This window comes from Portunus trituberculatus, chromosome 49 (genome assembly GCF_017591435.1).
Source record: "Portunus trituberculatus isolate SZX2019 chromosome 49, ASM1759143v1, whole genome shotgun sequence".
NCBI lineage: Eukaryota > Metazoa > Arthropoda > Malacostraca > Decapoda > Portunidae > Portunus > Portunus trituberculatus.
This window is the reverse complement of record NC_059303.1, coordinates 16497967-16513208: the sequence shown is the minus strand read 5'-3', so window position 1 is coordinate 16513208 and position 15242 is coordinate 16497967. Positions and strand designations below refer to the sequence as shown.

At 39.2% G+C, this 15242-nt stretch overlaps 1 protein-coding gene across 2 annotated transcripts in view; it reads left to right on the top strand.

Annotated features, from left to right (window-relative positions):
- The window catches only part of LOC123499392 (protein dimmed-like), a 212374-nt gene extending 208125 nt beyond the window's left edge, over positions 1-4249 (top strand). For both annotated transcript variants that reach the window (XM_045247333.1, XM_045247334.1), the window contains one exon: positions 661-4249. In XM_045247333.1, coding sequence (XP_045103268.1) covers positions 661-1044 — 384 coding nt within the window. In that variant the 3' untranslated portion in view covers positions 1045-4249. The remainder of the gene's footprint in view (positions 1-660) is intronic.
- The last annotated feature ends 10993 nt before the right edge of the window (positions 4250-15242 follow it).

The following is a 15242-nucleotide window of genomic DNA, read 5'->3' as shown; positions in this document are numbered from 1 at the left end:
GTAGTAGTAGTATTGTTATTGCTATTATTATTACTGTTATTATCATTATATTCCAAACTGAATCGTCTATATCTGATTCTGTTTGTACATACAGTATGCATTGTGTTAATTAGATTGTAACAGGTGCATGTTTTACCTTTGAAATTATTATACTCACTCCAGGCAAAGGAAAATGTATTGTGATCATTAATACAATAAAAGACAGATGTGTGCAGGGAACTAAGGCTCAATAATTTCACTCTCTTTAATAAGTAACTCTGTCTCTCAAACTGGTATTCATTATTCAAACACACATGTTCCCGAATAATCAGTCATTACTTATCTAGGTTTTCTAATATTTCTGATCTCTCTACCTTTTACTGTCTATTGTCTCAGTCTCTCATACTTCCATTATTAGCTCAAACACACGTATTTCCAGGTTATCCGTCAGTAATAATCGTAATATTCGTTATATTCCTCCTTATCTTTCTTTACCTTTTATTCACCATTGCCTTTATCTCTCAAACTCCTATTCTATTATTCAAACAAATTTTCTCAGTGCTACAAGCACTGAGATGTGAACCCATTAAGTTAGTCTCAATTTTTGGTCCTTTAGTGAAGCAACCTGCTAATGTCCAATGTCCCAATATAGATTACCTGACGCCTCTCTCCCCGTTGCAGGCACTGAGGGAGGTCATTCCACACGTCAAGAGAGAGAGGAAGCTGTCCAAGATCGAAACACTAACGTTAGCCAAGAACTACATCATGGCTCTGACCAATGTAGTGTGCGAGATGCGAGGGGAAGACAAACCATACCAACTCTTCCCTGAAAAGTCACCTGGTAATGATGCCTCGTCCCCCTCCAGTACTTGTATCCCTGAAGACCCCACCACCATCACTGACGCCGCCGACACCACCACTACTAACGATGACACCACCACTACGACTACCACCCCTACTACTACTACTACTACTACTACTACTACGGCTACGACCACGACTCCGATCTCCCCGCCAGATGCAGACAACAACAACAGCATTCATAAAGAAGTATCGTTGTTTTGAGATAAGGCACGGCACAAGTCGCCCTCTGTTTGCGCCGCTGTGCCGTTGTGTCCCCTGGATGAACACCACCGCCATCACCACACAGTGCAGTGACGCCTTCTGCTGGGAGTGGGAGGTGCTTGCTGTCCATTTTCTTTTACCTCTTCAGCGTCGCCGTCAGACAGTTACCTAGTTCCTCAAGGTGAATTCCGTTTTCTTTGTTTTAGGGGGGATTTAAATGCGATGGTGGACTTGTGTAATATTTGATGGTTGGTTATTTGTTATTTGTTTATTATTATTATTATTATTATTATTATTATTTATTTATTATTATTTTTTTTTTTATGGGTTCTTATTCATCGCATTTCATTGCTACGCTAATGACCAAAAGAATCCATGTTGATGATCATCGTTTATGAATGCCTTGTCGCCATCATCATCATCATCATCATCATCATCACCATCATCATCACCATCATCATCATCACCATCATCATCACCATCATCATCATCACCATCACCATCATCATCATTATCACAATCACCACCAACGACAACAACATCTTAATCTTACCATCATCATCATCACCATCACAGTTCTAGTCGTTGCATCATCACAACATCACCATCATATCACCATTACCACACACAGTAACTGATAAGAACACCATCACTGCAGGTAATAGTGTTTACTGTTCACCATCATCACCATCGTCATCATCATCATCATCATCATCATCATCATTATCACCACCATCACCATACATCTGTCTACAGCGGCCACGTATACACTTAACTAATAAGGAGAAAGAGAGATAAAAAGAAAATAAGAGAGAGAAACAAGAAGAATAAGAAAAAATATATAAATTCTTGAAAGTGATCCGAAAAAGAAACAAGATTTTTCGGTATCATGTGGCATTTGATCCTCCTCCTCCTCCTCCTCCTCTTCCTCTTCTCAGAAACAGAGGATCAAGGGAGGAAAAAGAAGAGGAAGAACAGAAGGAGAAGGAGGAGCAGGAAGAGTAGCAAGTCACAACATGAAGAAGTGAGCAAAGAGCGTTAAAAGTAAGGAAGTTTTAAAGTGACGTTGATTTGAAGTTTGTATATTGACCGTCACGGAGCCAACACAAACTTGAGAACGAACACTCCTCCAACCCCCACCGCAACACGGAAACACAACCTCAACTCTCCTATACGTGCATCACTTGAAGGAGAAAACGAGAGAGGAAAAACATGAAAAGAAAACTACGGAAAGAGGATGCGAAACCAAGAGAGAGAGAGAGAGAGAGAGAGAGAGAGAGAGAGAGAGAGAGAGAGATACTTGGCCTTGACGGGGAAACGAACGGAAAGATGTAGAAATTTTCTGGTGTTTCTGAAGAAGTCTTGCCGTAGCAGAAGTTCTTGTTTATCTGATGCTTGAAAGACACCAGCCATATTGCCACTGGGTCCCGACTGAAGACTTACCAGAAAAACAAATCAAGAAAAATATCTCCGGGAAAGCAAGCAAGGGAATACACATCTGCTGAGGGGAAGATCGAGGCCAGCGAGGCAAATTTATGCAAGAAAAATATGTTATATGCCAGATAAGAGGGGATGGAAAAGTGCAGAAGAGTGAATCGTGAAGGGAAGAATGCCTGTGATGGTCATTCATTTTTCATCCGCGTGCGCAGTGAAGACTACGAAGCTACGAAGAAGAGGAACGAAGAAAGAAGGCGTAGAAAAAAAATGAAAGAAGAAGAATAGACGGTAAAGATGCTGGAAATAACGTGTTTGCTGACAACGAAACAAAATAAAAGTGAAAGGACACTATTTTCAACAAGATTTTTTGAGAACGTGTGACGAACGTGAACGAAAATAAATGAAAACGCGAAAGAAAACACAAAAAAGAAGCTGTGTGTATGTATGCGTGTGTTTACGAGAGAGAGAGAGAGAGAGAGAGAGAGAGAGAGAGAGAGAGAGAGAGAGAGAGCAGTGCGTCGTCCCAGTGCCAAAATTGACGCACGGTTCTAGTCTTAGTCAGTCACAGTATTGTCCAGCTGCAGTGACGCTGGGCTGCACCGTTCTAGTCTCGTTGCGATGAAGGAAGGAAGGAAGGAAGGAAGGAAGCAGATAAAGCTGTAGTAGCTCTTTAGTTCTTCTCTCCCTTCGTACTTGTTGTGCATGGTCTTCGCGTTCTTTCGGGAATAACACTTTTATGCCCCGAGAAAGCAGGCAGGGTTGAACAGATGGAGAGTAACGCTTACACTTTCCCGAGAGAACAAAAATGTTTACGTGTAATCATTAAGTTAAGCAAGAAAAATGCATTCTAGTTTTATGAGGAAAGAGAGATAAGAAAAAAATTTATTATTGAGAAACATTTGATGAAATATTTATGCATAATCTTCCTTTGTAAGAGTATACATAGAAGAGTTCTATTATTATAAATATAAATATATATAAATGATGTATATTAGAGTATATCGAGAGCTGTGTCTATTTTTTAATACTACCATAGTGTTCTGTCTCTAGTCCATAGTGTTACATGTCAGTGGGTCGTGAATTCCTGCAGCTCCTCCACGTGTATAAGAAGATACTGGCGTCGGTGTGAGGGTCAGTGTGTTCCTGGGTCATGAGGGAGATGTGTGCGCGCCGTTGCTCAAACTCGAGAACACCACCACCCCATTACAACCAATAAGTTCACATCGAAACTCTGTAAATGTGTTTGCTTCCGCTTGTGTTTGAGGAATATTTCACTGTGTGTTGACTTACTGCTTCGTTCCAAGCTCTCGGGGGCTGGAAGTGCCAGACGGCGGCGGCGGGCACGAGGTTCCAACTTTACTGTATGTTAGTTTTATGTTATATTGAGGCATTTATTACCTTATATTTATTTTAGTCTCCCTCCTGACGCAAGCGACCGACGCTCAGTATCATCACCACCCAGGCAGGAAGGTGGTGACGTGCCCTATGTGTGTGTGTGTGTGTGTGTGTGTGTGTGTGTGTGTGTGTGTGTGTGTGTGTGGCGTGTGTCTCCAGGCGATACTCCGCAAAAACTGGATGTGACGCAGAGGAGAGCGATAGGAAGGATAGGCAAAAAAAAAAAAATATGACGTAGAAGGTGATAGAAATGTGTTATTGAGTCATGTGAATGTTGTGTGGATGGGTGGAGAACAAGGGAGAAAAGCTAGATGAGAGCTGTGTGTGTGTGTGTGTGTGTGTGTGTGTGTGTGTGTGTGTGTGTGTGTGTGTGTGTGTGCAATTTAACCTCACCAATAACAAAGATACACTATTCACTGAAGATTTCTTTGTGAGTGGCATACATTTCTCGTTGACGTCACCACCGACCTTCAAAGCAGAAAAAAAAAAACTTGCCCACATATACATATTTAGGAATTCATTATATAAAAAGAAAATAAATTCACGTGAATGAGGAGGTGAATTATGGTTGGGACCAAAAAATGATAACAGGGTGTCAAAAATAGGCTGAATATTAATACGAGAAATGTGATTAACATGGAAAAAATAGAGTAGAAAGAAAATTTGATTAAAATGAATAGAGAGAGAGAGAGAGAGAGAGAGAGAGAGAGAGAGAGAGAGAGAGAATAAACGTTATTCGAAAAAAAAAATTGCTTTGAGAACGAAACGTAAAAGTGAAGCGCGTCAGTAACAGTTTCCATGAACCTTTAGAGGGTTCATTGGAGCGTGAAGTGAAGCACTTTTATTGCTTCAAACAACCGAACGATCATTGCAGTCACATCCAGTTTATACAGAGGTAATTTGCATGATGAGCTACTCCACGTGTGTGTGTGTGTGTGTGTGTGTGTGTGTGTGTGTGTGTTTTAGCTGATGTCTTTATAGAATTCACCAAAACCATTTCATCCATTTAGCATAACATTATCTCCTACACTCCGTCTGTGCTGCAATCCAGTATCGGAAAGACAGTATCGATAACGTCACTGAACGCAAAACATAACATAAGCCATAATACTACTTAGTGATTTGTTACCTAACTTAATCTAGTCCACCCCAGTCTCCTGTAGAGCCAGTCAAACACACCTCAGTACATGTACTTCCCCACCTACAGTCCATCCCAGTCTTCTCCATTCAATATCCTACTCACAGCACTCCAACTACACCATTCCAATCTCCTCCCAACCAACATTTTTACTCATATCAGCGTAATTATTCTGCTGCATCCTATCCCTATTCTTGTCCAGTTAATAAGAGGTTTCCCCAGTTTATGTTACCTAAGCCAAACTGGTATATTTACGCCTCTAAGCCTCTCCTAAGCCTGTAGTTCATTGCAGCTCACATTGTTTTCTCCAGTCTTTCTTAAGAAATCCAGTTCTTTTCGTTCTCTAATGTCCTGATTCAACCCCATCCATAGTTAGTCAAGTGCAGTCCAGTCACACTTAGCAAAATGTATCCTTTAATCAGTCCAGTTTAATTGTAGGTTTCAATGAGCTCTGACATTATTAATTCCAGATCAAACTCCCTTAATTCAGGTCTACTTAAGTTCACTGATGCTCAGAATATAATTCATCCCCCCCAAACCAGTCACGAATTCTATTTTTTTTTCCGGGTTTTTCTTGTTTCTTTCGTCTGTCAAGATTGGGTCGCCTAACGCCCTCACGTATGCATCGAAATTCCGTATTCCGTAGCTATGTTTTCTTTCTACGTTCCCACTAACATGCTAAACAGTTCAGTCTCCCAATGGAAAACCAGTACTACTCGTTTTCTTTGGTTTGATACGGCAGTTTTCTATAATCCGTAAGAAATTGACGTATTTTGTTATTGGAAGGGAAGGAGAAAATTGCGTTACTGATCTCTTAATGAGTAAATATTTCTCCCGTTGTGACGCATTTGTTTTCCGATTTCTTTTGTTTAGTCTGCCAATTTTTTTCGTTAGTCATTACTCCAAATTTTGTGAACAGGACTGGAAAAAAAAAAAAAAACATTACAGTCATGAACTTCAGGACACCAATCTCTGTACCTGTGATTCCTTTGCTGACCTGACCTGACCTCATGTGACCTAGGATAGCGGTAGAATGGTTAGCAAGGTCACATCACAGTCACACAACACTCCCTCCTCATGACCTCAGTTGAAAGACACTCCCTTAGTTCCACAGGTTTTGTATCGCTCAGTTAGACTCGTTGCTTTCAATTCCAACCTTGTGATCTCAATTCTCGTATCTTGATGTTGTTAAGAAAAAGAGTTTACACTTGTAGTTTACACACACACACACACACACACACACACACACACACACACACACACACACACGTAGGAGTATATTGTAGTTGTATACAATCAAAACGAAGTGTGTACCTGCTTCTACTTATAAGACTCATAACGTAGGAAAGGTAACGATACTTAGACACACCGTAACCTCAACTCCTCTCAGTGTCACCCTCAAAGCCTTTCCTCCAGTAACAGTATACCGAGTAGCACGTGACTGGCTGATACTGCGTGACGTCACCTGTAGTCTACTCGTTCATTGGCTGGTACTTGATGACGTCACAAATATTCGCAGTCTCATTGGTCGAAAAAATTACCAGTAGCTTTAAGCATTTCAACATATTTTTTTTTCTGGATGGAAATATTGATGTTTACAAGAAAGGGTGAGATCATTGATGTTAGTGAGGCAGGAATAGACATAATAGACATTTACTACATCATAAGAGCGTAGATTTAACGTAGATTTAGTCTCGTGTAGATGATTGCGTAGTAGAGTACTTAACTAAATGGTCGTTGAAGAGTTTTATAATAGTTGTCCAATCACCTCCACCCATCCTGTGACGTCATCCACGATCTGCTCGGTGATTGGTCCAGCCAGGCAATCAGCTGACCGTGTGTCCGAGGGCAAGATAGTGATATATTTTCGTATCGTAGCGTTGACAGAATCTTGCCCTAAAGAAGGTATTATTTTCGCTAAGAGGTTAAAAGATGTGGAGATTCTTGTGTTGAAGAAGGTGATATGGGTTTTGTGGCTGATTCTAGGGAGGGTTTCTTGTATTTGTTTCAGGACTGATTGACTGACTGACTGACTGACTGACTGATTGATTGACTGACTGACTGACTGATTGACTGACTGACTGACTGATTGACTGACTGACTGACTGACTGATTCATTGATTGATTGGTTGACTGAGTGATTGACTGACTGACTGAATGACTGATTGATTGACTGAGTGATTGACTGACTGATTGACTGAGTGAGTGACTGACTAACTGATTGATTGACTGATTGATTGACTGACTGACTGACTGACTGACTGACTGACTGACTGACTGACTGACTGGCTGAGTGATTGACTGACTGATGGACTCACTGGTTGACTGGCCAACTAATGGACTCACTCATTGACTAACTGATTAATGGACTGACCGATCGACTGACTGACTGATGGACTGACCGATTGACTGACTGAGTGATGGGCTGACTGATTGACTAACTTGCTGGCTGACGGGCTGACCAACAATGAATGACTTTTTGTAACAGGTTGTAAATAAGAAAGGTATAGTGTCTGTCTCTTGATGTCTGACTGACGCATTGACAGACTGAATGACAAGTGGGAATATGAAAAGCAACGTAATATTACTGAATTGACGATCTGGCTGAATGAAATGACTGACGCACTCATTGACTGACGAGCCAAATAAACGACAAATATTTGAAAGTATTAATATGAAAATCAACATGTTTGTAATGACATGAGAAACTGACAGACTGTAATGATTAACGTCCTCAGTGACATGACGAACTGGCTGACTGTTTACCTCAGCCACCTATGACTGACTACCCAAGGCCTGCCAGACACGCCCATCAGCTGACGCCTCACACTTTCTCCACACATTCCAGGTTGACACTTTACTTAAAACATTGAGTTTCTCTTTGAAAAACTCATTTGTAACTCTTCATAAGTTTGTGACACCCCTCAATTTACACACACACACACACACACACACACACACACACACACACACACACACACACACACACACACACACACACACACACACACACACACATACGGTTCTTCCTATCTAAATTCCAGGTTTTTCCCCATCTGTTCCACTTATTTTAACGTTTTTAATTAATTAGCGTTATCGAAAGAGAACGACGGAGAAAATTAGAAAGAATTGATAAAGAGCGAAGTAAAACGACTTAGTTAGTTATTTGCAATCGGGTAATTAATGTGTGCGTTTTCTTTTCTTTGTTTTTTCTTCTTTTCATGTATAAATTTCTCTTGTCTGCTTTTCATTTACTGTGTACTATGGTTATCACGAACACACACACACACACACACACACACACCAGTATTCAAGATCAGGCCATACGTGCCAAAATAAAAGGGGATATAAATGTAATTAGTACAAAAATATGAAGCGTTTTTTTTTTTCTATAATTTCCTTGAAACGTCTCCACGCGTTTCAACATTCCTTCCTCTTTGAAAAAAAAAAATATAACCTTTAACCCTTTCCCTAAAAAAAAAGACATGCACAATATATTGAAATAATCACTCAGTGTCCACTTGGAGAAGAAAAACAAGTATATATATATCAATGGAAACACTGGGATCACCACAATGCAATGTTATCATTATATATATTTTTCCACGTTTTCGTCATTCAAAGTTATATTATATTAAAAACACAGTAAAAAATATATAAAAAAAAACAAGTGTTGGTTTAAGGATGTTAATTAATCGCTACTCTCTCCTGTAGTAGCCCGTCAGTCCTTCCTAAGCAGTAGGTAAGTTCATGTTGATACTCGTAGGAAAGTGTAGTGAGTCAATAAAGAAGTACATAAGTAGCGAGGTTATAAGTGTTTCTCTCGGCTGTGTGACGCAAAGAAAATGCCATGTGTCAGTTTCATCTGTCGTGGTTGTCTGTGACGTAACCTTGTGGATTTTTCTCTACACCTCTCCTTACCTGAGCAGCGACCAGGTGGACTTCTTAGTTAGTCACGAGTGGTCGGTCATACTGGGTCACGATTGGATGAGGTATCACCACTTTGAAGGACCAATTAAGCATCATTTGATTCATCTCACCAAAATTTATTGTGATTTGTCTGACGTTAAGTTGAAAGGTCACGCGTGTCATGACCTCATACACTCTTGACCTTTCCATTCCTGATGACCTTGACCCGTCACTCTATTTGTCACCTCGTCATGCGGCGCAGGTAAGCCGAGGTGGTGGTGGTGGTAGTCGTAATGCTATTCTTAATATGCCTTATTATATTCAGGTGACAGAGAGAGAGAGAGAGAGAGAGAGAGAGAGAGAGGGAGATTGATTCTAATTAAAGACAGGATATGTGTGTGTGTGTGTGTGTGTGTGTGTGTGTGTGTGTGTGTGTGTGTGTGTGAGTGCGATTACGTATGCACATGTTAACATTTTACCAGGTGGACAAAAAGTAAGAGAAGATGGGGAGAGAATGGTAAACAAGGTGCGTGTGAGTGATTCCTGAAGATGGTTAGTTTGTTAGCTTGTTCGTCTTGACTTTCTCCCGCCAGGAACAACAACAAGCAGTCTTCGCCCCAGGACGGTCATTATTGCGAGTCACTATTGTTACTATTGTTAAGGGACCTCTTTCTTATCGTTTTTCATCACTAGATTCTCAAGTTCCGATATGATTTGCCTTGTTAGGTTAAATATCATTGATTTGTATAGTATTGGTGATATTTGTTGTTGAGTAACGTGTCTCTGATGTTTTTCTTAAGTAACAATATGATTTCTCGTCCTAGTTTTAACATGTGATCGGTATTTAATGGACACACAATTGCTATTTATCTTAAGAATATCTGTTATTTCATTACTATTATGGTTCATGTTCTTGTCTCGGTATTTCAGTACGATTTTATTTTATGTTTAACAAATCTCTATTGTCATGATTATTATAATATTCATTATTTATGCTAAAGAGACACGTGCGTTGTTGAAATATAGATTGCTTTAGTTCCCCATTAATTCCTTTTTTTCACGTTGATATAATTTCTTGTCCTAATAATTATTCAACAAATGTATGTTTCATTGTGGTTATATATGGCGAGCTTAGACACACGTGTTACTTTGTGATCTGTTTACCTGTCACCTCCCCCATTTCAAAATAATTAAAAAAAATTTTCATTACTTATTGTTGGTGTTATTATTATTATTATTTTTTTTTATTATTATTATTATTATTATTATTATTATTATTATTATTATTATTATTATTATTATTATTATTATTATTGCTGTTGTTTTTAATTTAATGCCCGTCTTTCTAATCGTTATTACTGGCACTATGAATACAATGTCACCTCAACAGTATTACCTTAACGAGAGTAACTCCTTTTGGTTGTTACACCGTTAATGTTCAGGTGATTTCTAGTTTATAAACCGTGCTATGATTACAATACTTACTCTATGGTTACAGTTTTGCTTTACCAGTATTATCTTAATGAGCTAACGATTTACTTTTAATTAATTGTTAAATGATATTCCAGTCATTATTTTTTTCTGTTAAGTATTTTCCTAGTTCATGTTTTCGTGGTATTGCTATCGTTAACGTTTACTGCATCTGTCTCTTTCTTTATTATAACTTATCTGTTCTTGTAATTATTCAACAGTTTCCCTGGTTAAGTATTTTTTTTTTTATATATATGTTGGTGTTAGTAATGAGTATCTAATTTCCTATTTTCATATATCACAACATTTTCATGCTCTCATCTATTCCCTTTCCTATTTTTTACACCTTGTCTTTCTAATTATTGGTTGCCATATTGTTTGCTATATTGATCACTTTGAATTTGTGCTCTTGCCTTCTTTAATTGTCATATTGAGAGTCACGTCATTTATTTAGGTACTTCTCTCTTTACTCTTCAGATTCATGCTTACAGTCATTTGCTTTTCCATAACATCTAGCTTAGTTATGTTTATCTCCTTACAGTCATCGTGTCACTTCTTTCAATTCATTTCCTTCTTTCGTAATTTCTCAGATTAATAATCGTGCGTTCTGTCCTTACTTCAAACTATATTCCCTTATACTCAATATTTTCTATTTATAATCATGCAGTTTTTTACAACAAATATCCCTTCCTACACTTCAGGTAATCATACTGTACGTGTCCCTCCTCCTTTCTCACAATCACTGGACATCCACTACCTATTTTCTAAGGTTCCCGAGGCTAGTCTTCGCCCACACGACCTTCTTACCACCGGGACTTGTCTTAATTCTTGTACATAGCGGCCGACACTCTCCTCTGTACATATCTTGTCAGCGGCCATCATCCTTTATGTATATATCTCATTAAAAGTCCTGCAGTTGATTCCCCTTCTGTAGTTACTAACCTAGAGAGAGAGAGAGAGAGAGAGAGAGAGTTATTATTATCAGTTCTCGTGGGTATTATTTATTTATTTATTTAGTCTGGACAGCAGGGGCCCCAAAGATACTCTGAAAATCCAGACTTATTTCCTGCTTAATTTTTCAATCTATGCTCCACCATTCATCCCAAAACAAGAGCAGGATAAGCAAACAGAAAACAAAAGAGGGAATATCATTACATCTACTATACATTTCAGCGGTGGACAAACGGTGATTTTTGCAGATATCTCCTAAACGAATCGTTGGATGAGTATTATATTTCAACACACTACCTTGAACATCCGTTCGTAATTTATGGTTAACATACCACAGTGCTATATGTGTTATGTGAGGAGTTTACTGAGTGATATTACGCCTAATCCAATCATCATATCAAAGGTGTTATACAGAATCGGACGAGTGTGGGGTACTCGTCTAACCCCTCCACCACCCTGAAGAACCCCAGACCACTCCTTCTCTACCCCAGTATCGCATGACCCTCTTCCCCGCTTTCCTCTTCACCCCCTATTCACACCATCAGCCTTCCACCTTTGATTTTTTTTCCCTATTGTAATTACATACGTATAGGTATAATAGTTACATACGTCACTATGTACATACATATCATAATAATATTATTTAATGCAATTGCTGGTATATGTGGACATGAAAACCAGAGTGGGTCAAACGACCGTGAAAACAATAGCTAATTCCGCTGTTAACGGCCGTATAGCTGGATAATAAGCAACGTATCTAACAACAAAATAATATTATATATAAACTGGACCACTTTTTATGATCAATAGGTAGACAGTACGCAATAAGAGTATCAACTTTTCCTAACAGTAGAAGGTCCAGGTCACAGGTAATTCCAGCACATCATGTTCACATGGTTGACCATAACGACTGCAAAGATGGCCCTTCTATATACTACACGTAAACGTGCTGTTGTACAGTAATTATCAACGTGAACCACTTCTTGCCTTCATGAAATTGTACCATACTCGTTAATAATCATATCTATACATACACACTTACAGAACATTATAATGTATAAATACAGTGGTGGGAGAAGTAGGGAGGGACACATGAGAGAGGGAGGCGAGGAGCTAGGGAGAGGAGAGGAAGGATAAATAGGGCGAGAACTTCCGAGACGTAGTAGTGGTTAGGAATGGTTTGGGTGGGTGTGTGGGGGGGCCACACTTTCATTCGAATGCGTCAACATGACTCGTCGGCTTTGTGTTATTTTTCACGAGTAAACTCCTCACATAACACATATAGCAGTGTGGTATGTTAACCATAAATTACGAACGGATGTTCAAGGTAGTGTGTTGAAATATCATACTCATCCAACTATTCGTTTAGGAGATATCTGCAAAAAACACCGTTTGTCCACCGCTGAAATGTATAATAGTTTGTATATTCGTAGTCGATAGTCATAAATTCCAGTCTCGAATAACACCTTTTAAATTTAATAATTATAATCTTATAAGAAACAGGACCAAAATAAGAAGATAATGGAAATAAAAAAATTATATCAAACAATAAAATTTAGGTACCCCTGTCCCCTCAAGACAAGATGGCAGACTGGGCGGACGAGGTGCAGCGGGCTGGGTCTATTTTCCGCCTTATCTTCCATCAGACACTGCCAGGTGGGTCGTGTGCATGCTGGTGTGTACGTGAAGGCTGTGTGCATGTCTTGATGACGTTCATGTGCGTAAACGTGGCGTGTGTGGGTGGGAATGAGTATTTATGTGCAGCCTGGAGTTCCAATGTCCATATGCGAGTATTTTAATTTGATATTACTAGTGTATTATTGTCTTTCAACCGATTTGATTTTTTTTTTTTTTCGGAGGGGAAGAAGAAAGATTAGGTTATCTGAGTTTTGATTATTGGAGTAAAATAAATTTAGTCATTAAATTTTAGTAATTTGTAAAGAGTGAAGTTGTTCGAGGCTTCGCTCCACCAGCACGGAAAACTTCTAGTCTCACGTGACTGTGGTCTGAAGGAAGCACCATGGGAGAGGCACGACGCGATATTAGGGCGTTAAGATGTGTAGGTGTGTGGCAAGGTAAAGAGAATACAAGGTAGTCTCAGCTAAGGGGGACTAGAGCACAAAGTAAGCTTGAATTGAGTGAAAGTGATAGAGACGTAACGTTCAAGAAGAGTCGGGCGGTCTCTGACGTGACACTCGATCAGTCATATACATCCTCTGGTGGTGAGCGCATGAGCCTAGAGGCTGAGACTTCTGCAAAAGTGCTATCTCTCATTACCTTGGGTGTGGTGCGTGTGTCTTGCCGTAAGCCAGTGTGCACGTGTAGCGAGCTGACAAGAGGCAAAGGGTATCGGAGAAGCGTTTAACACCACGTATATCTTGCCCACGCCTCCACCAACACCCACGCCCGTACGGGTAGGTTTGTAAGCGTGTAAGTGGTGAAGGGCGTACCGTCAGCATCTGCCAAGGCACGGTAAATGAATGTAGGCGAGCTAGTGGATGCCAAATGGTTTTCATCAAAACAGATCAGGTCGGATTAATGTAATTTTGCAAAAACGTAACGTACATACTTAATATTTCTTAATGAAAAGAATGACATGATTGATATGCGAATATGTTCTTGTATCATGTGTGTACTTGTAAATCGTCAGTGTAGAAAGTACAGAAATATAAAGTGCATGGGTGTGAAGAGTGTATGAGTGACTGTGGTAAATGTATATTGTTGAGAAATTGTATATAAGAGAAAGAAAACTAGTTTATAATAGTGTGTCTTAGAAGTGTGGTGAGAACGTGTCAGGTACAACAGAACACATGAAATACGGAAATGGGTGACTTGAGATGATCACTGCAAGCCTTCACCATAACCTTCCACACTTCATCTTCGTATTTCTGAGATCATTCACCTATTTTTAGGTTTCCTTCACATATGAGAATGAAAAAAGGGGACAAATATGAAGAGGTGATGCGTATATTATAAGAATAAGGATCCGCTGATATTTGCTTCCTTCACCTATCGTAACCCAAGCATGTGTCAGAATGGAGCTACTAGTCTAGCATTTCATATCTTGTGGTGAAAAGTTCCGTATGTGGCTTAATTTTGGCTTGGTGAGATGGTCAAGCCAAGATATGGAACTCCGCTGGTATTGCCTCCGGGCAGACTCCCCCCTCCCCCTCCCGAGGTCCCTCAGCATTCACCCAACCCCCAAACCGGCAGCCCGCGGGGTCAAATACTTTTTTTCAAATATTTCCTAACTTTAATATTACGTTTCCATGGTATGTTTTTATGGTTTCTGTAAATGTTTTGTTGTGTTTGAAGTGTTTTCCGCTGCTTTGTTTGGTAAATATGTGGCGTTTAGTGGTGTTTTATGGCGTATGTTAAAGGCTTTGTAACGGTTAAAATTTTCCATTTCCTATTTTTTTTTCTTATTTCAAGGCATAAGTGGGCTTTTGTGGTATCAAAGAATTTCCTATCCTCTTTTAAGAGTGAAATCAATCTCTTGAGTGAAATATGTGGAGTTTGAAATGGTGTTTGGTGCTGTTGAAAAAAACTCTTTTTTTTTTATTTTATTTGCTCACGTTTCTGCTTCTCGGTCTAACTCGCTGTAGAATGCTTTAAAAGATAGCTCAGACTACGCGAAATGTGTTAAAATACTCGCCAAGTGAAAATGGCTTGACTTTACAGGACGTTTTAGCAAAGTTATTGGTGAAAAGGTTTTTATACTTTTAAAGTAATTAATTTAGATACTTTTTAAAAACTAGTTAAGCTGGAGATATTTTAATATTTTGAAAATGAGTTTCAATATTTATCACGTCATTAAATAGCATGCATTCGGCCGTGGCTTCGTTTTTTCTAAAAGTCATTTTTGAAATGAAATTATTTACGTAATTTAGCCAAGTCA